At 43.0% G+C, this 20,101-nt stretch overlaps 1 protein-coding gene across 1 annotated transcript; it reads right to left on the reverse strand.

The window, feature by feature from the left end:
- Positions 1-1,661: 1,661 nt before the first annotated feature.
- pdgfra (platelet-derived growth factor receptor, alpha polypeptide) lies at positions 1,662-19,859 on the reverse strand. Its single transcript, XM_051376282.1, has 29 exons — positions 19,678-19,859; positions 17,321-17,396; positions 16,949-17,239; positions 16,256-16,516; positions 15,612-15,751; positions 14,543-14,705; positions 13,670-13,862; positions 13,058-13,173; positions 12,582-12,878; positions 12,213-12,479; positions 11,939-12,069; positions 11,621-11,789; positions 11,300-11,489; positions 11,022-11,137; positions 10,744-10,870; positions 10,430-10,626; positions 9,687-9,781; positions 9,197-9,329; positions 8,789-8,893; positions 7,798-7,908; positions 7,274-7,430; positions 6,424-6,584; positions 6,001-6,116; positions 5,327-5,449; positions 5,120-5,231; positions 4,934-5,033; positions 4,619-4,724; positions 3,632-3,867; positions 1,662-3,539 (listed from the first exon to the last, which is right to left on the reverse strand). Exons 2-29 carry the CDS (start codon positions 17,376-17,378, stop codon positions 3,392-3,394), a joined length of 4,419 nt encoding a protein of 1,472 aa, XP_051232242.1. The 5' UTR covers positions 17,379-17,396; positions 19,678-19,859; the 3' UTR covers positions 1,662-3,391.
- Positions 19,860-20,101: the final 242 nt, after the last annotated feature.

The raw sequence follows: 20,101 nt of genomic DNA on the forward strand, positions 1-20,101 counted from the left end.
ACCATGGAGCTTTGCTTGGGATTTTCAGCTTGTTAACCATAATGTTAAACTTGAACCACAAACCGCCACCAAAGCAGTGACACTGAGAAAGCAGGGCAGCATATTTATGGCCTGATGATTGTTTGCTGTCTGTTGGCAGCCTGGTACTGAGATTAGTGCCCTCTAATGGTGGTCTTTCAGATTACATCTGTATCAGTGGTACAGCTCACTCTGCATACTGGATGTAATCAAATGATATTGATTTCTGAATTTCAGTTTAATGTATTAGTGTTGGTTGTTTATGCACATATGCCTAATATGTTAGTCATGTGCATTGATGGAAAGTAACAAAGTACATTTACTCAAGTACCGAATTATGATACTTGTACATTACTTGAATATTTCCATTTTATGCTACTTTATACTTCTCTTCAGTGCATTTCAGAAGGAATTAATATACTTTTTACTCCAATACACATACATCTAACAGCTGTACTTTTTGTCATATCTCAAGGGTGCTGTATTCTATCATTACAAATTTTCATGACTTTGTCGGTCAATTAGTTTCTAATGACTTTATATCATTAAATTAAAACATACAGATTAAGTGTTCGAGGTCCTAATTTTTTAGTATCACACACTATCAGGGGGGTAAGGGCACTGTGTCATTTTGGAAGAGAAAGACAGATTTGCTCATGTGCTCTATCTATTTTAGTACTACACAATTTGCTTCTTTTTTTTTTTTTTTTTTTTTACAGATGACATTAATTTCATAACTACGGTAATTATGTTATGAGAAGAAATAAGTTAACATTTTGCTATGATGGTTGTGTCTAACTGTCTGCTGTCGGTAGTTGGTAGTCCATGTATGTTAAATATGTTGTTAGGATGAGGGTTAAAGCCTGACTCTGGAGGCCCAAGGAGGTAAGCGTGTCCAATGTTTTAGTGTAAAAAAGTAAATTAAATTAAAGTTTAATTTTTTCTTGACCGACTTAGTTATCTTTTGATCCCTCTGATTTATCTTGTTTGCTTTGGAGGGGACAGACCCCTAGACCTGGAACCACTGGACTAATATATAAAGTAGTTAAATCCAGCTCCATCTGGATCAGAGATCAGCTATAACAGAGTGCATCAGTATTATAATGACACATATAATCATATATCTGTCAGAGGAGACATTTTACTACACAAGTAGGACTTTTACTTTTGCTACTCTACAGCACATTTTTCTGATAATGTTTCTACTTTTATTTAAGTAGGATTTGAATGCAGGAGTTTAATAGTTGTATTGTTGTGTTACTACTTTTACTGAATTAAATGATCTGGGTATTTCTTTTACCAGTGGTTGTGTGTATATGTAAGGCCCTGACATATGGAAGGCATTTTCCAGTCTTGTATTATGTATATTTATGTTATTTACAAATATGTTATGTTGCCAGATATCTAAAAAGAATACCGTTCATCTAAGTTCTATATGGTCATTATTCTTCCATTATTATTTCTGTTCTTATTCTTCCAAGAATACTGAATATTTGATTGCATTTATATCCTTGTGGACAAAAAATACACTTCTTTATTTGTCTTTTTCTTCATGCCACATGGACATACACCTCATAAATCTTTTTATATTACTTATGTCATTTCTATGTGGTTGTGTAACACTTCAAAATCAGAGACGGGTCTTTATTTTACTTTATAAATCATTTATTGAAATATAAATCATCTGAATGTACATGATGTAACATAATGAAACATAGTATTAAATCATCATATTGGGTGTGATTACCTATAATTACAGATACTGTACCGTCAAGAACACATCACTCACCTGCGGCACAAACATTCACATCCACACTGCTTTACATCTAAAGCCAAAGCAAGACTTTTCTTTCTTTATTTTTTTTTTGCTCAGCCTGGCTAACTCTTCTGCAACATCCAAACCAAAATGGAAAGAAAAAGGAAAGTGCAACAGCTGATTGCAGATTATATCACAGTTAACAGAGAGAGGCAGAGGCAGTGGCACAGCTGGATTACACATAACTGATGTATAACATCAGGTCAACATGAATCTCTAGTCCATCTAGTGTCTTGGTATAACTAGAACCTGCTAATAGACTTCAGGACAGTAGATAAAATATGAGACTGGAGGACACAACCTGCTAGTAAAGTACTCCTATTGGATATATTCTTTCATTCTACTGCCACGTTTACTGACGTGTTATGTTTCTCCATTTATGTAGTAGTTAAATGTATTACTATTCATCTCATACATAATATGAAATAATATGAACATTTCTCACTTTTGGATCTGCAAAAAATTCACTATGATGGCAAATATTTTCATGTTATTCCTATTGAGGGAAATAAGTTATATTTCCTTTGTTGAGATGCATTCATCAAAAGCATTGGCCTCACTGGGGCAAGTGAGGGTGCAGAAGCTTAATATGTGTTTACATAAAATACTGTTATCCCAATAACTCTCTCTTATAAAAAAAACTCTGGCGCTATTTACAATACAATCACACTTCGTTTTTCAGAGCCCACATGACATGAAGACTTTATCGGGGTCGACATCTGAGAACATTATGTTGTATTCGGGCAAAAGGTGAGACACTGCAAAGATGCATGCAACTCAAAAAAAGCTCTATTCTCATAACCATTCAAACAGCTATCTACTCAGTATTCACAAATAATACAATTACATAATGATGAAGTAAAAAAATAAATTTGAATTACTGCACGTATTTAGCCATTGAACATTATATGGTCATATACAAAAAAAGCACATAGTCCAGATTTTGTGCTTTTAAATCTGAGTATTGCTACTGATTGTGCCAGCATCAGGTGCTTCTCTTGCAGCAGGTGATGAGTGTGAAGTGAGTTTACCTGCCAATGCTGTTGCTAGTATTGGACTCATTTAGTCTAGTGCATCTGTAGTGGTTAAATATGTATCATATAAATGATATCCTGTGGTGTTCATTTAGAGTTGCTGACCAACATGTTGAGTTTGTCCCTTCTTGCTTATATTGCTGTTAAAACAATGCCCGATAGAATAAAGCTCTGCAAATTTAAACAATCTTTTTATCTGTTTTATCTCGATAGGTCCGATACGCAGGCTCTGTGGTTTTTTGAGTCCTTGACGTCACGTTTTCATCCATGCTCACTCACTCCTCCAGCCCAACAGGGGGCAGTGTCCAGGGAGTAGGAAAGGGTGTACCATACTGTCACCATGGACTCATCCAGACAGTGAAGTGGTTTTGTTCTGTCCTCTGAAGGGGCAGTCAGGGAGGAGGAATGGAGGGGCTAGAGGGTAGACAGCAGAGTCTTTGGTTGATTTACAAGTCTTTCTCTAGTTTCCTGTGTCCTTACACCCCTTTTCTTTGCTGCTTCTGCTCCACAGGCTGGATAGTTGTCACAGGAAGCTGTCCTCCACGAGGTCACTACAGTCCAGACACATCTCGTCCAGCAGCGTGATGTCCTCCAGAGTCTCACCCTCGCGCTTAGCAAAAGTGGAGCTGCTGGAGCCTGTCTCAATGGCGCTCTCCTCGGACGTCTGAGAGCTGCAGGGGACATGAATAAGACAGGTTAGCGCTACCTCCAGTGTGGTATAAACAGTATAGAATACAAGAGGTAAACGTTTGGTTCCATTTACCCGTGTCTGTTTCTCTTTCCATATTCATCGTCAGATATAGGGTCCAGGTCAGGGAGGGGAATGATGTAGCCACTGTCAGAGCTCAGCCGCTGCTCGTCGAAGCCACTTTCCCTGTCCTTCAGTTTGCCCTGGTTCTTGTAGGTGATACCGATGTAGGCGTCGTCGTTTTCCATGCACACCCGAGTCACAGCGGGGTGGTCACTCTTCAGGAACTCATGGTTCACCTTCTCATAATGCTGCACAAGATAGACATTACACACAGGATATATTAGAATTAAACGCTGTTAGAAGTCATGATGATACAGTTCAGCGCACAGTGTGGGCACAGAATTCCTAAAGCTTTACAAAGCCATGGGAGAACTGTGGTATGAGTGTGATCACTAGTTGTGCTGCCAGCTGGATGGTGTGATCTAAACTGGAAATCACACAAACCTGAGGTGCTAAAACAAGAGCTGGTTCCTCCTTGTGCCTCCAGCCATTAAAACTCTGTGAAAGAGGCAGAGGTAAAGCTGTTTTGATGTGCCATGTGTGGTGTGGAGTTTAATGGGGTAATTAAGATTGGGAGGTGGAGGCGAGAACTGGGGCTGCGTCATTACCCAGACTGAGGCCAGCCACTCTGACATTCAGCTGCTGCGTTTGCACACTAATCACTTGTAGGTTTCTGTTTTACAGAAACACAGAGAGGCCGCAGAAACACTCCTAATGCACTCTCAGAGGAAGTGGAAGGGGTTTTAAATAAACAGTTTGTTATTTCAAGAGTGTATTAAAAATATTGTCAACCTGTACTTTGCTTGGCAAGAAACTACAGGTTGAGGCATGAGAGAGGACAATTTGATGATGATAAAAAAAAAAAGCCACAAAATGCAAAGAGAAGAACAGAATGTGCAGGTCTAATCACTGGGTCAAGAATGAGAGGTGGTAAATTAAAAAGCAGGTGTTAAGACTCTGAAGAGGTCTGGGGATGTGAGAGGTCACAAGGAGACTCACCCTCTTGTAGCTGGAGGGCAGCAAAGAAGCTACAGTGTCACTCAGACCCAGGAAAGAAGGCCTCTTCTCCGGCTCGCTGTTCCAGCACTTCATCATCATCTCATAGCTGACAAAAAGCAAAAACAGGCGTTGTTACCAGAGAACTGTACGACCTGTCCTCCACCTTGCAATATTGCCAAGACTCATGTCAGCCGCTCTGTATCACAGTTCAGAAACAAACTCTTCTGAGCATTCTTCATGTGACGACATGTTAGGGAAGGTTTATGTCATGCACAGCAATAGTACAGTCGTCATGTTTGCCAAATGATCACATACACGTCATGAGGTGCGTGCTCTGGTTTGGACATCCTGTATCCACTCTTGATCTTGTTGTAGAAGCTTGAATCCACGACCATCCCTGGGTACGGGGTGCCACCTTCAGATCGAAACAGATTCTCATGAGTTCATCAACCAACTCCAGTCTCAAGTCTTTTCTCTAATAGGTGTTTGCAAGGGGCTCACCTAAGGAGAATATCTCCCAGAGCAGGATGCCGTAGGACCAAACGTCACTAAGAGTGGTGTACAGGTTGTCAAAAATACTCTCTGGCGCCATCCACTTCACTGGCAGAAAGGTCTGTGTGATGACAGAGAGGAAATGTTCAATCTAATGTGCTAAACTATTATAGGGAAAAATAATAAAGCAACAGTCATGCATGAATGGAGACTTACACTCCCTTTGGAGACGTAGTTGTTGTCATGCATGATGTCTCGGGCCAGTCCGAAGTCACAGATCTTCACTATCTTGCCCTGAGAGAGGAGCACATTCCTGGCAGCGAGGTCCCGATGCACACACTGCAAAAAGAGGGAGAAAGCAAAGGTGATTAACAGCTTATTGCGTCATACGTGATTGTTTTCAGCTCCCAGTTCCATCCACTTCCACCAATTCCACTCCTGCATCTATTCCTGTATGTATTTCATTTCAGCCGAGTTTACTTTTAATGCCATTTCGTATTGCTTTATAAAGCATGGTCTTTGTGTAAACATGCCAGTTGGAGGGATGGCTGTGACCACTGGATATTTAGGGATAATAACTATGAAGCTGAATGAATAGCCTCTGGCTGCAGCGTGTCCCTGCCTGGTAATTCTAGCCCTGGCTGTGCTGCTACTATATTCAGCCCCTGGCCTGTCTCCTGAGTGGGCTCAGCAGCCTTCAAGGGACTGCTTATCACACAACTGCTGATTTCCACAGTCCCCTTTGGCCGGCACAGCTGTCATCATATAGGACACCAGTGGGAAGCAGGGGAATGTGAGGGATGTAGGACCTATGTGGTATGCAAACCTCAGCAGTACTGTCGGTGGAAGAAAATATTTTCATTCATTGTCCCTCTGTGGACTAAACTTACATTTTTGGAAGCCAGGAACTCCATGCCTTTGGCCACCTGGTAGGTAAAACTGAGCAGATCGGTGGTGGTGAGGCCCTCGTTCATGTCGTCTGACAGCAGATTGTCCATCTCACCTTCTGGTTTAGAAAACACACACAGAAAACACCATGAGGCGGTCCACGGGTATACGTTCATGATGTATGTAAATATAGTACTGGCTGCTCAAACCTGGCTTTTACTAATGGCAGGGAGAAACAGGGCATTATTATGTGTGTGCTACAATTATCCTCTCCATATAATTACAGGGCTGTACCAGTCCTAAATTCTGACAAGGGTGGACCTCAACCAACACTGACTCAAACACAGCACTGAAGCCAAGCAAGTGCACGCCAATAACTCAGAGGAGAGAGTGAAAAGGAGGACAGAGAGACTGTATGTGCGTACCGCTTGATCCTTTCTGAGAGGGTGGGTGGTCATAGTTAGACCCCTGGATGTCTGAGTACTTGGAGGCATTGTTCATCTCCAGCATTGGCACATACTGAGTGTTGTCTGCCTGCTTCATATCCATGTAGTCTGCTTTGCTCTCGAAGGACAGGATCACATAACTGTGCACAAAGACAAGACAGACACAAAGAGGGTATGCTGTTAGTGATGAGGCGAGGACAGGTTATGGGAATATTGAGCCATATATAGAGATATGGTGATAATACATTATTGTCATGATGTTATACATCTTATTCAGTCCCCTATTGTGTGTCCTTAAATCGTCTCACTCCCTCTGGCTGGGGTTAGAGGAAGATGTGGTTGAGTCTAACATGGTAGCCAGGATTAAATCATGTTATGGTCAATTCGAGGTGTGGTCACTGTGAGTCATCCATCAACACAGATGAGCCTCGGAGGGAGAGAGAGGGCTGCTGTTTCACCATGAACGTCTGGGCGGATCAGAATTAACAGGTACCTCCAGTACAATGAAATTAGGTTGAAAGCTGAGACCACTTCAGACTGTGATTTGATTAGGTGAAGACGCCAGACAATCTCCTCAACCATGGAGAAAATGGCGATAGAGTTACCGATTAGGGGTAGGGGAGAATGTGAGTGAGACAATTGTGCAAAGTGTTGTGACGATGGCTGCAATATTTGAGAGTGGCAAAGGGAAAGTGAACTGATGTGTGTCCCTGTCCTTTCTTTAACAGCTGCCAAACACAATAAGTGTCTGAATTACGAGCATAATTCAGGATAAAAGGGTTTAAAATGTAAATGCATGTATGCAAGCTTAGAAACATATATGCGGTACCTCCTGCTGCTCTCGTCTGCAGGGTTGATTCCAAAGATGTCCAGTTCTTTTTTATTATTTTTCTCAGGGTTCAGGCTGAGGAAGTTCTCCCTGTTTTTGTGCAGGTAGTTGACCAGATCCCCGTAGAAGCAGTACTCAGTGATAATGTAGATAGGGCCTGGGAACAACACAGCAGATAAAGTCATGCATCGGCGTCAGTCTGCAGGCTAATCTTATCAGAGGCTCGTAAAGGCTAAAAGCACAGTCAAGAGAGCGAGCCTCCACTTTCCCATAAAAAGCCTGTTAAAATCCCACACCCACCAAGAGCTGAGACAGGCCTGTCAATCTTTTTTGGCTGTTAGAGCTGTAAATGTGCACAAAGGCCAAATCTGAATGAGTGTGTGTATGAGCGTGCACATTTTTGGCAGCATGAACGTGGGCGTTATTGTGTGTGTTATTGTGTGTTGCAAGGGAGAGGCAACAATGGTTAAACTATGCTGTTATTATACAGTGTGTGTTTGCCTATTATTGTGTGTAGTATTCACCTGACTTGGTGCATGCCCCCAGGAGGTTAACAATGTTGAGATGTGGTCCAAGATGAGTCATGATCTTCAGTTCAGACATCAGGGCCTGTTTCTCACTGGAGCGTGCTGTGGCTGAAAGAGGGTACAGCAATCATGACTATCACACATAATCTGTCAAACAAACAAACCAACCAACCAACTACACATGCAACCGAGACCTGTTTCATCTGAAGTCTGTTATTAGTTGTTTTGTCTTGGCCTAAAACAGTGTCTTCCTGAGTATCTTTCTTTTCATTGTTTTTTCATTTGTACAAAGTTCAGCACTAGTTGAATAAAATCAACTGTCAGGTCAGGTGTTGCTAAACGTTTTCAGTTTTTTCAGTAACATTTTAGTGTTAAATGGTTTATCAGGTCTAACATCTTGTACTTTTTTATTATTGCAGTGTTTTCTATGTTTATGGTGGGAGTTTTGAAAGCCCCCAAAAACCAACTGTCTAGCCCCCATCTAGCAATTAAAGTATGCCAAATTAGCTATTAGCAATTCCTGTTTGTAATGTACTCACTGATGTACAGACAACTGTCACTTTGATGCTGAAATAAACATAAAAATGTGATGATTCTCAGGCAAGTTCTGCAGTTATAAGGAGCATCTTTTGTCTATGATTTCTAAGCAGATTTATGGATGTTTGTTAGCAATGGATCTCTGAGATAATGGTATTGGGAAGTGCAAGTTACACTGAGTCTAAAGTTAGTTAAAGTTGCTGCACCACCTGCTGTTTATACGCGGGCCAAATCAGAGGACCAAACTACAATAACTACCATCCCATTGCTTTTAGAACAGCGGCATACACCTCTCCCTTTCACCTCACATACTGTCTTCGTCTTACGTCTCCCCCTCAATCTAACCAGTCCCTAGATAGTCCCTAACTAGCAAGTTTCATTGGCATAAAGAACATGTAACATGGATTTAATGTTGTGTAATTGTAATCCAGTTGTATTCTGTCAAACTCACGTTTCAGCATCTTCACTGCCACCTTCATGACAGGTTGGGAACGGCTGAGTCCATAGGCAGTACCCTCCACCACCTTTCCAAAGGCTCCAGAGCCGAGGATACGACCTGAGAAAAACACAACATAGTTACAATCAACAAAGAAAAGCAAAAGAACCTGCACAAACACATCCACACACAGTGGACAACTCTGCCTTCTCATGTGTGACTCGTTCAGTGGCTGAACGTCCCCTTGATCACTGAGTGAACCCCAGCCAGCGAACCCCTACTGCCCAAGCCAGATTAGCTTCTAACAGCCTCACTTCAAAGACAGAGTGAGACATCCTGACTGGAACATCTCTGCAGGGAGGCTGCAGAGCCACTGGCACAAGACTACAGCTTTAGCACATTGAAAAATTACAGTCAGCTCACCAAGCACAAGCCTGTCACGGGGGAATTCCCATCTGGAATCGTAGGGAAGCTGCATGGGATCCACATAGATGTACTCATGGCCGTCTGGGCTCACAGACTCTATGACCCTCCAGCGGATCTCATAACGTGGTTTCTGAAAGACAAAACACATATGAAAGGTAATTCATTATTTTTGTCAAGTCAGACCTGGGGATTGTTGGACTTGCTACTGGATCTCATAATTGGCTTTTGGGACAGTTTTAGGGAGCAGCCTTTAACCAGTCAGAGCAGCAAACCAAGCACTGTTTAGTTGTCATAAACCACTATTATCATTAATTTTAAGACTCCAGTCTTAATATGAAAACATGGAAAATTGACATTTTGGCTTGATTTTGCTAATTTTCTAAAAAAATACATAATACATTATACACCTAATACATAAACAAATGATAAAGCAGAAGTATAGACGAGAGAGTGAATATGTGAGGATGCAGAATGATGGCAGCAATACCTGTTTCCAGATAATAACCAAGACAATGAGTGAGATGATGACAATGACCAGGAGCACCAGCACAGCAGCAGCTACAGTCAGCTCTGGGTGAGGGCCTGTTCAGGAGTAGAGCCAGTGGTCACACATGTTAGATGGAGAGCACATTGATCACATGTGTCAACATGTGTCTGTTGTAATGACAAATGAAATGCTTGCATTCGAACATGTTTTATACACTGCATAAGGAATGTCGTTTGTCAGGCCCAAGAGACAATTACATCTGCAGGGTGCCCAGATAACAAGAACAAAAGGTATGTTGGGAAGATAACACAGAAGTGGGGGGTGGGTCCAGGCTCTGGATTAGGGGGAGTGGGCTTAGAGTTAGGGGGTGAGGTTAGGGCTATATGGCTCATCTGGAATGAGCAAATGGTGTTACGATCTCTTGCTTCCCTGACTTAGCTGTCAGAATAAGAGCCCCTTCCTCATGCCCCCTATCAGCTGTCTCACCACAAACTCATCATCTGACAGCTGCTGCAACACTGACAGCACTATCACAGCCCTGGACACACTCCCTAACACTCTGAGTGTCAGGAATGTAAGGGGCTTCAGAGAAAACAAGGTGGAAACAACAACATCAAATGTCTATTTAAAAGCTGGGTAAAGAGGAAGGTTAGAGGAAACAGCAAAGGATAAAATGCGTGTGTGTTTGTGTGTGTGTGTGTGTGTGTGTGTGTGTGTGTGTGTGTGTGTGTGTGTGTTCTTACCAGTGGACACCAGTTTGACCTCCCTGCTGACGGCGGCCATTTCGTTCCTGGCCAGGCAGCGCACTGCCAGTGTATTTTCCAGGTGACCAAACATGACCTGGGTCTCCAGGTTATTGTCCTCGTCAAAGTGTGAGTCCATTGTGATCTCGGTGGAGTTGGCAGGGAGGGGCACCCAGGAAGATGAGTCATTGGCACAACTTAATGGGAACAAAGGAAGACAGATATATAACAAATGTGTAGTGACTGCATGTATGTAGATTGAGTCTGGAAGCATTCCTGTTGGCTGTATATGTATGTTGTACTAAGAAACTTACTGTTTGATGTTCTTGCAGATGAACCACTCCACCACAGGAGTGGGCTGCCCTCTGGTAATGCACACCACAGACTGGCCTGTGGCCGAGCCGTGGTGGATGTCCATTAGGTCCACAATGACGGCAGGCACTGTAATAGTCCAGGCAGAGCGGGGTAAGTATAGCAAAGTGTGTGTAAATATGTGATAAAAAGATAGACGGTAACTGAGGCTAAAAGGTTGTGCGAGCAGTATTCAAGGAAATAAAGGTAATGAAGGACTTGGGGCATTGCTCTCTCTGACCTTTGACCTCCAGGATCAATCCGACGTCACGAATTTGGTCTCCATTCTCTACTCTTATGGTGTAGTTCCCACTGTCCTCCTCTTTGGCCCGGATCAGGGTAAGAACACTCATGTAGCTGCACAGAGCAACAAAAGAAGAAACTGCAATAACCGCGCAGTCATAGAAGTTCACAAACACACTAAACCCTAATGACAGGCCCGGCTAATGTGTGGGAATGTTAACTTTGAGCTTGTCATTAACTCTGCTGTCATTAGTTGACCTTGTACGGGAGCCTCACCTGGTCTCGCTGAGCTGCCGGAGGCTGGTGGAGATCTCCGCAGTCACATCGCTGAGTGGGATGCCGTCTTTGAGCCAAGTGACACGAACACTGGGGAAAGAGTTGATTTCGGCCCTGAACTCCCGGACCTCATCCAGCTCGGCCGATTCATATTCTCCGAACTCCGGCTGAACGGCCAAAAACTCACTTGCTGTTAGAAAAGAAGAGAGGACGACAGACATTCAGCAATAATTAATCACCTCAAGAAAGAGATGCTTCTGAAGATTATGAAATAATGCCACATGCTATTTACTGCAAGTTAACTAAATACAGCTTTCATACCAAAAACACGAACAAGTAGTTGCTTTGTCTGGCTCTCATTACTAATAATATCAGTGATGGAGCAAGAGTAGATTCCGCTGTCTTTGGATGAGGCCTGCGGGATCGTCAAGGTGTAAAGGATCTCCTGATCCCTCTTGTTCTCATGCACTGTTTTCATACCACGATTAGCCTGTCAAACATAAAGAAACAGGTACTGTCAGGTCCTTCAACCCACCTCAGAATAGGACTTAGTGAACCACAGTAACTTTTGGGGGACTGACATTTAAACACAAAATCTGTTTATCTTTTTGTGCTGCATTGGATGAATTGTGCCCTCACCAGTTTGCCAGGGTATTTCCAGTGGTCTTCCAGAATTTCAGATCCCCGAGCCAGACAGGTGACTGTGATAGTGTCTCCCACCAGCAGAGCTGTCCGCTTGGCTGTCAGCTCAACATGCAGCCCAGTGCCACCTGAGATACAATAAGTGACAAGGTCAGAATGCCTGTCGGGTGGCACAGATCTACCAAAGAAAACGTGGAGCTGACAGATCAGCTTTTTTAAGTCACGCTACACACGTCGTCTGACACATATTCACATCTTCACAAACACACACCTGTCCAGCCATGGACGATGTATTCCCCACTGTAGTGTTCCTCTCCATTTATGAGGGCCATACAGACGTAGGTTCCAGCTGTGAATACTCCTAAAGCGCCCCTCTTGCTGTCATAAACACTAGGCACAGGCTCCTGGGTGTCAACGTTCACCAGGGTCACATTAGCACTGGGATCAGACACTCGACACTGGATCTCCATCTCCTCATGGTCAGACAGGACATGGTTGCCAAAAGGCACCGGCGATGGAACGAAGGGAACATCTGGATCTGAGTTGGAGTAAAATTAATTATATCAGACCCGATAATAAGAATAGATAAAAAGTCAAACAACAAATAAACACAAGCTCAAAGCCGCTGTGTAGCCCATACCTGGTACATAGATGTAGATGCTCCTGTCCTCTGTATCCTCAGTGGTGTTTCTACTGTAGAAGCATGTGTAGTAACCGGTGTGCACTCCAGTGGCACTGTCCACAGTGATGGTGGTGACAAACAGGCCGCTGTTGTCCTCCTGTGTTTTCTCGGGCACATACAGCGGTGTCTCCCAGGCTAGTTTTGCCTCTCCCCGACAGGTTAAGGTGAAAGCAGTGTGGAGGGGAACCACCATTTCCTCTACTTGTGGCAGCAGCACAGGGGCTGAGGATGGTGGGAACATCACTGTGGTGGGGGCTGAAAAAAGACATGTACAGCACTGAGTCATAGATCACAAATCTATGAGATCTAGATCCATCTATCTATCTATCTATCTATCTATCTATCTATCTGTCTGTCTGTCTGTCTGTCTGTCTGTCTGTCTATCTATCTATCTATCTATCTATCTATCTATCTATCTACAGTATCTTTCTCACCTTTCACTTTGAGGGTAAAGGAGAACTGAGCAGTGCGGGAGCCACTGATGGCTGTGATGGTATAATTTCCGTTGTCTTTCTCGAGAGGCTGCCGTAATATCAGAATGCTTTGATACCTGTAAGAAGAGTAAATAAAAAAATCTGCAAATAGGCCAACTTTTATTATTTAAGGGAGTAGTTGACAATTTGAGAAATATGCAAATCTGCTTTCTCATTGAGAGTTAGATAAGAAGATCAATGCTACCTTCACACCACATCTATATAGTAAATATGAAGCTGGAGCCAGTAGGTGGTTAGCTTAGCTTAGAATAAAGACTGGAAACAGGAGGGACAGCTTGTTGTTTTACACAACTGCCCGCAAAATGTCAAATTGTCATTTAAACACTTTTTGTTCAACAAATGAGATAGCATGGTAGGTAGCATGTTAATGAGTGAGCTTTAGAGGTGCTGGTAGTCAGATTATGTTGCCTTTCGATATAGCCAGACTAGCTATTTATAGCTTGTTTCCCAAAATGTCAAACTATTCATTTTAAATGGAGTAACTGCTGTCAGAAATGAAATTGAAAAGCCTCATCTACTGATCCATTAACACATCACAATCTTTATTCTCACCGATTCCCTCCAAGGTGGCTAGTTTTGGTGAGGACGTAGTAGTTCCCTGCTATGGCTTTGCCGTCTTTCAGCCACATCACTTTGGGGGCCGGGAAGGCATCAATGAGGATAGTAAACTCTGTCTCCTCTAAAAGGGGGACAAACTCCGTAGCTAGAATCCCACTGTGGTCCAGTGCCATGAAGGAATTCTCCTCTGAAGGGAGAAACAGAAGAGAAAAAACTAATAAGCAGGTGACCATGGATGAAAATGGGTAGAAAAATTAATTAAGTGAATAAAAACAGAGGCTGGGTTTCTGCAGGTTTCCGAAATTTAAGACTTTTTCCAGACCATTATGAATGCAACTTAAGACCTATTTAATGTCCATACTGGCAGGATATAAGGAAAATTGGTATTGGTTCCATGTCAGTTTCGTTTTGTAGGTGTAAAGCACAATTAATACAAATTTTTCCCAAAAACACATTTACAAGCGAGACTGAAAAATGAAACTGTATACAAGTAACGTCATCATATTTAAGATTCTGATTATTGGATTTTAGACTTTTTAAGACTTTAAGGATTGAGACAGGGGGTTGAGGTGAAGTGAAGGCCTGACACACATCTGCTGAAGCCATCCCATAAAACACAGCAGCTGATGTTGAAAGCAGAGGTGAAGCTTTACAGTCGGATGGTAGAAAATGACTTCCACACACCACTCAAAGCACCTTGTGCACATATGTGAAACCATGACAGTTTTAACTGAATGATGATGAGAATATTAAATTTGGATTAAGAGGGTATAAATCAGTGGTGTGAGCACTCACTCACATTATTACACTTCTGCGGAAACTCATTAAAGGAATCCAGAAAACACTTCTGAGCAGAAGAAGACTTACCGAAGACGGTGACAGCCGCAGTGTTGACTTTGACCTCTCCACTGATTTCGTGGGTAATGGAGCACTCGTAGATGCCGCTGTCCTGAGAGGTGGCTTGTGGGATACTGAGGGTGTAGATGACCCGGTCAGGATAGGTCTGTTTCATCTGAACTGCATCCACAGCCTATAAGAACAGAAGCACAAGGCTTGAGATCCTACTCATCGGAATAAAACAGAATCCCGGTAATTAGATATTTGTTTTTTTAACTGTCAGTGTTTTTCAGTTTTTACAGGTACAATGTATAAGAATCAGTGTCGCGCTGCTGAAGGCTAATGGTTAAAACACTTGCTAGGCCACAGGAGATAAATAAGGATCACAGAGCTTTTTAAAAGCCTGTAATTGCAACTGAGACCAAAACCAGGAGTCAAGACTCCTGTGTTCCTACCCTCACCGTCTCTGGAAAAGGGCTTATAGGAATCCCATGCAGAAAAGGAGACAACGTGCTGTATAGATTAAGAATCTGAAAATAAATATAAACAAACATAAATTGCACATGAAACTCTTTTGAACCCATGCAGGGAACACTTCAAAAGCATTAAATGTTTAGTTGGCTGTCATGTGCAGATGGCATCTGTCCTACAAGTCTCAAGGTCACTGGGGTCAAAGGATTTACTACCCTTTTTTTTCTTCTTCTTCTTCTTTTGAACCGCCTGCTCCCCTCGAGCCATTTGTCCTGAACTTAACTTTCCCGTCACTTTTGCATGGGGGCTAACTGCAGCAGGAGCTGTTTGGCTGACGTCCTCATAATGAAGACACAACATTCAGTCGCTGCTTTCCTAACACATACTTTGCAACCACTAAGGGCCGTCCTCAGAGCTATATTCCACTTCCACCGCTGCTACGTTTAGGTCCGAAACCATTATTCGCTAATTTAAGGCTCAGTGCTTCTGGGTAGGAAATGACATGGAAATATGACATAATGTTGAAGGAAATAGGGCAGGAAGGCTGAGAAGTTAAAGCGTATTATGGGTGAAGCCATAGCGGAGACTAAACTGAAATTTCACAGAAAGGAAAAGGGGTGCATCTTGCCTGCTTTTTGGGATGGAGCCACTGCTGCTGAAACACCAGTCCAGTGGAAGCGACGCAGGTGATGTTAAAAGGTTGCCCTGCTCGCACCGTCTCCTCGCTGGCTCTTACTTCCACGTCAAAGTCCTCCATCACCACAGGGTCTAGAGGGACCACCAGAGAGCAGATATCAGCACCATCATCTCACAGGTCCAGAGATAGTGACAACTTGATTACCATGAGCTCATTTATCACCGAGTGGTGGCTCAGTAGGTCGTCATTACTCACTCACACACACACACACACACACACACACACACACACCCACACCCACACACACCCACACACAGAGTGAAAACAGGCACGTTAAGTCATCTCCCCACTGTGATAATGACATAATGTCATGACTCTCATGCAGTGAGATCACACTGCAGAACTCTCATGGTAAACAGACTTGGGGAGTGTTTCCAGCTGTGCAGTTTTCAAATCAGTTTAGTGCTTTTTGAGAAAAACGTGCAAAATAATAACTTGAGTCATTTCCTAAAGAGAATACATATCAATCACATGAGGTGATGATCCAGATATACTCAGTGAAAAAACACCAAATCTATGAAATGTCCCCTCCTCAACACTGCATGGTGACTATATGCACATTCGTCTTGACTTACGCTCAGTCTCCACAGTGTAGATGACACTTTTGAATGTCTGGCCGTTCACAACTGTTTCACACTGGTACTGCCCAGGCAACAGGCTTCCAAAGAAGCCCATCTTGTTGTCGTAGAAAACAGGCATCTCCTCTCCACTGGGGACACTCCTCAGGGTGACGGGAGAGTGTGGGTCTGACACGCGACAGGAGATGGGGACTCCGGCTGTGCCCATAGGGACTAACATGTTATCGAGCTCCTCGGGGACAAACGGAGCCTGGACATCTGTAGGGGCGCAAAGAAAGGAATGAGGTCACAGCTTATAATGATTAAAAAGCATTATTGTGACTCATTTTGCTTCATTTCATAATTACTATATACATTAAGTTTTACTCTACATACATTTAATGTGAGACTAGGTGACTTTTGAAACAAGAATAACAAAAAAAAATTATAAATGAAAAACTGTATTCTTCACCCTTGTTGATTTTAATACACTCAGGTTTATTGTGGCTAATGTTAGCTCCTGTTGGCTAACTTTAGATAATGCTGTGTACATTATATTACTGAGTTACTCCTCTGATACTGTGATACTCTACTTGTGTTACTATAGCATTAACTATTATCCCACTGTGCAAAGGTTACATAGTCTCTCTTTAAACTTCCACACACAGTATATCCATGACTGTTGACACTTAGGGAAAAAACAATGTTCACCTGGGACAAACACATATATCCCCGCCTCACTTTCTTCTACCGGGTCGTCCTCTGGGTCGTCCTCCAGGGTTTGATAGGTGCACATGTAATAGCCGGTGTTTTCTACGGTGGCGTTGTGAATGAAGAGCGTCGCCGTGAGGTACCCGTGGTGAACTAAGGTGTTTTTCGGCAGTGGTTCAAGCCAAGTTACGTTTCTTTTGCCGGTACAGCTTATGTTGAACGCGGAGTTGGGCTGCAGGATGAACTCTCCTTCATTAGACACGATGGTCGGTGGCGACAGTCCGGAGGTAACTGAAAGGACGTTTTTAAAAACATTAGAGGCAGTGTGGAAAAAACAACAACATCAATGTATGCACACTGCTCCATATTTACCTGAAACCAGCACCACCAAGATGCCCCCAAAGACGACACAAGTCTTTACCCCATCCATGGCTATGGATGTCCAGGCCTGTGGAGACAGAAAGGCGAGTTATTTAGTCAACAAGTAAAGCAAATGTTTGGGTTTGTGTCCCTCCCTGATAAGATATCGTACCACTGTCTCTGCATTAAATCCAATTTGATAGCATAACTATTTGATCAATTGCCTAAATCGATTGTTTATTGACTTCTAAATGTCTGTCAGACCCAGTCAGTGTGCAGTTATTGTCTCTAACAAGCCCACAAAGATTCATAGATATAGATTTATTTTAACCTCAGTACCGTCGATATTATGTATCTGAAATGTATCACAGGATTACATGAACCGCGAGGTGATGATTAGGATAAGTGGACTGTGTACAGGATGGAGGGGACAGACGGGGCTCCTAGTCAACATGAGGATTGTCGGTAGAGGGCGACACAGTCCACCTTTTGAGAGCACTAAACCTTCTTGGATCTCATCATCTCCAGTTTGCCCTCTCGCCTTTCTAAAGTTTTTTCTTTTCGTCTGATTGAAGAAAATGTCTGGCTTTTCATTGCTTTGTTCATAGAACACACGCCTCAACAAATACACATTAATGGCTCTTTTCTTGTTCAATGCGACCATATTTCAAGCAAAACGTCTAAAGGACCCTAATTAAGACATTCTTAGGCTTAGACTTCTCACAACTCATCACACTGTCAGGAGGCTCTCCAGCGGACATTCCCCTGTTGTCTGTCTTCCATTATCTGTCTGTCTGTCTGTCTGTCTGATGCTGGTTCGGGCTTTTCATCAAGGGCCACACAGTTTGAGAGGCGCTCACTCAAAGCAAACGCCTCAAAACCTTTTAATTTCCATAAATCATAGCTGTTCTCCCTAAAATCACCTCATCTCAACTTCAGCAGCGATTTAACTGTAAACCCTTTTTAAATTTGACCTCTAACTTTTTTGTTTTTTCTGTTTCTACCAATTCACTGTGAACTCAATATCTTCCGCGGACAGTGTCCCCAAACAATAAAACGTTTGGCCCCTGCATAGCTTCCTGCGGCTGTGCGCTCTGGCTCATCCGAAACGGACTAAATTATCCGTGGGCAACCTGGGTTTGTTTAACTCTATAATTAGTGGGCCCACTCCGCACAAAAGTACATATTCGTGTGGGAATCAGCTGACAAAACGCCTAATCTCTTTTGACGTGTTTGTGCACACGCCTTGTCTCATACAATTTCAATAAGGGATTTTTTTTTTGCCTGGGCTTGGCGAGGATCCTCTAGCCACTGACTGCGCGTAAAACAAAGTGGGCCTAGAGTGGCAGTCAGACTGCTTACATGTCCTCCTGCTCTGCTTTTATTTCCCCGCTCCCAGCAAGGGACTCAACTGCTGTGGCAGATGAGCAAATGCATCGCTCTGCAGGGCTGGATACATTTGAGCAACAGCTGATAAGGCTTGTTTCAACTTTCGGCCCTGCACGGATGGTGATACGGTTCAGCTCCGTGCAAAGGATTTGGAAAAAGAGAATCTAAAGGCGACAATTGCGCAATAGGCACGAACGCACTTTTTTTCTTTCTTTTTTTTTTTTTTTTTTTTTTTACAAAGTTTTAATCTTTTATGTATATATGTCTGAGCAGTTTTTAACACAGGCGGTATTCCTATGCAAGATCCCTTTGTGACACAGCAGGGTAGAGGTGGTTAATGAAGAATGCGTCCTGGCTCCAAAACACACTCCTTTTCCCCCTCTTTGAATCCATTCAGCTGCAGCTCTGAAGGACTCATACCAGTGCCTCCAGTGTCGATTTTCCATTTTTAATTCCCCACATTCCACGACCAAACGAGAAAACAATGTGCTGTACAATTTCCAATGTGTTTCACATTAAATGCCAGGCAGCATCCCACAATGGTGCCTTCAGTCTTCGAGGTGACACCTCCAGCTGTGAGGCCGAAACCGAGCGCTTTTATCCAGCGGAGTCAGCGACATCTCCCTGCTCGGCGTCCAGCGGTGAGGCCATATGGTGCACGGGGAACTGAAATCTAATCTAAAAATATATGCAATGCATTGCCTGATGCAGAAATTGCATACAACTTGCATGGCAGCAGAGCCTTTTCTCTTTTTAGAGAATAAAACTTCTCAAGATACTTTTCCATAACAGGAGGATGATCTAATAATTGGATAAACTAATTAAGTCTGCAATTAAAGTCCTATTAGACCTATAGAATCTGATTCTATCTTAGATTCCCCACGCTTTGTTTTATATAAAAAAAAACTACCCAAACTTTCTAAAAGTCTAAGAAAAAATCGTTTCAATCAACTTTTGGATTCCAACAACCTTTCAATTACCTTTTAGTAATCCCCTCTTTATATTCCTTTCGTGTAAGTATATCCACAGTGAATTGGTCGCTCAAAAAGGCGCAGTAAGGGTCCTTTGCAGCGGTTGTAATCCTCAGAGATCCTGCGCTGTGAGAGCATATGTGCGACCCTCCGTCCGCATCCGCGACCGTCCTCTCAAATGCGCTCCAGCTAAGCGACCTGTAACTGATTCAATGTTACAGTCCACCCTCCTCCCCTCCGCCCCCCTCCGAAAAATCATCTGGCTCAAAGTAAATAACTCTCAGGAAATGACACCCCCCCTCTCCTCCCTTCGAGCGCTGGACCCCTTTTCAAAGTAAAAGTCTCTTTTTAGGGGGGGAGTGCAGATGAATATCCCCGCCGAAATGAGGGAAACTGGCATTTTCATGGGGTTTTATTTGGATACGAGAACTTT

This window comes from Dicentrarchus labrax, unplaced genomic scaffold, assembly GCF_905237075.1.
Source record: "Dicentrarchus labrax unplaced genomic scaffold, dlabrax2021, whole genome shotgun sequence".
Taxonomy (NCBI): Eukaryota; Metazoa; Chordata; class Actinopteri; family Moronidae; genus Dicentrarchus; species Dicentrarchus labrax.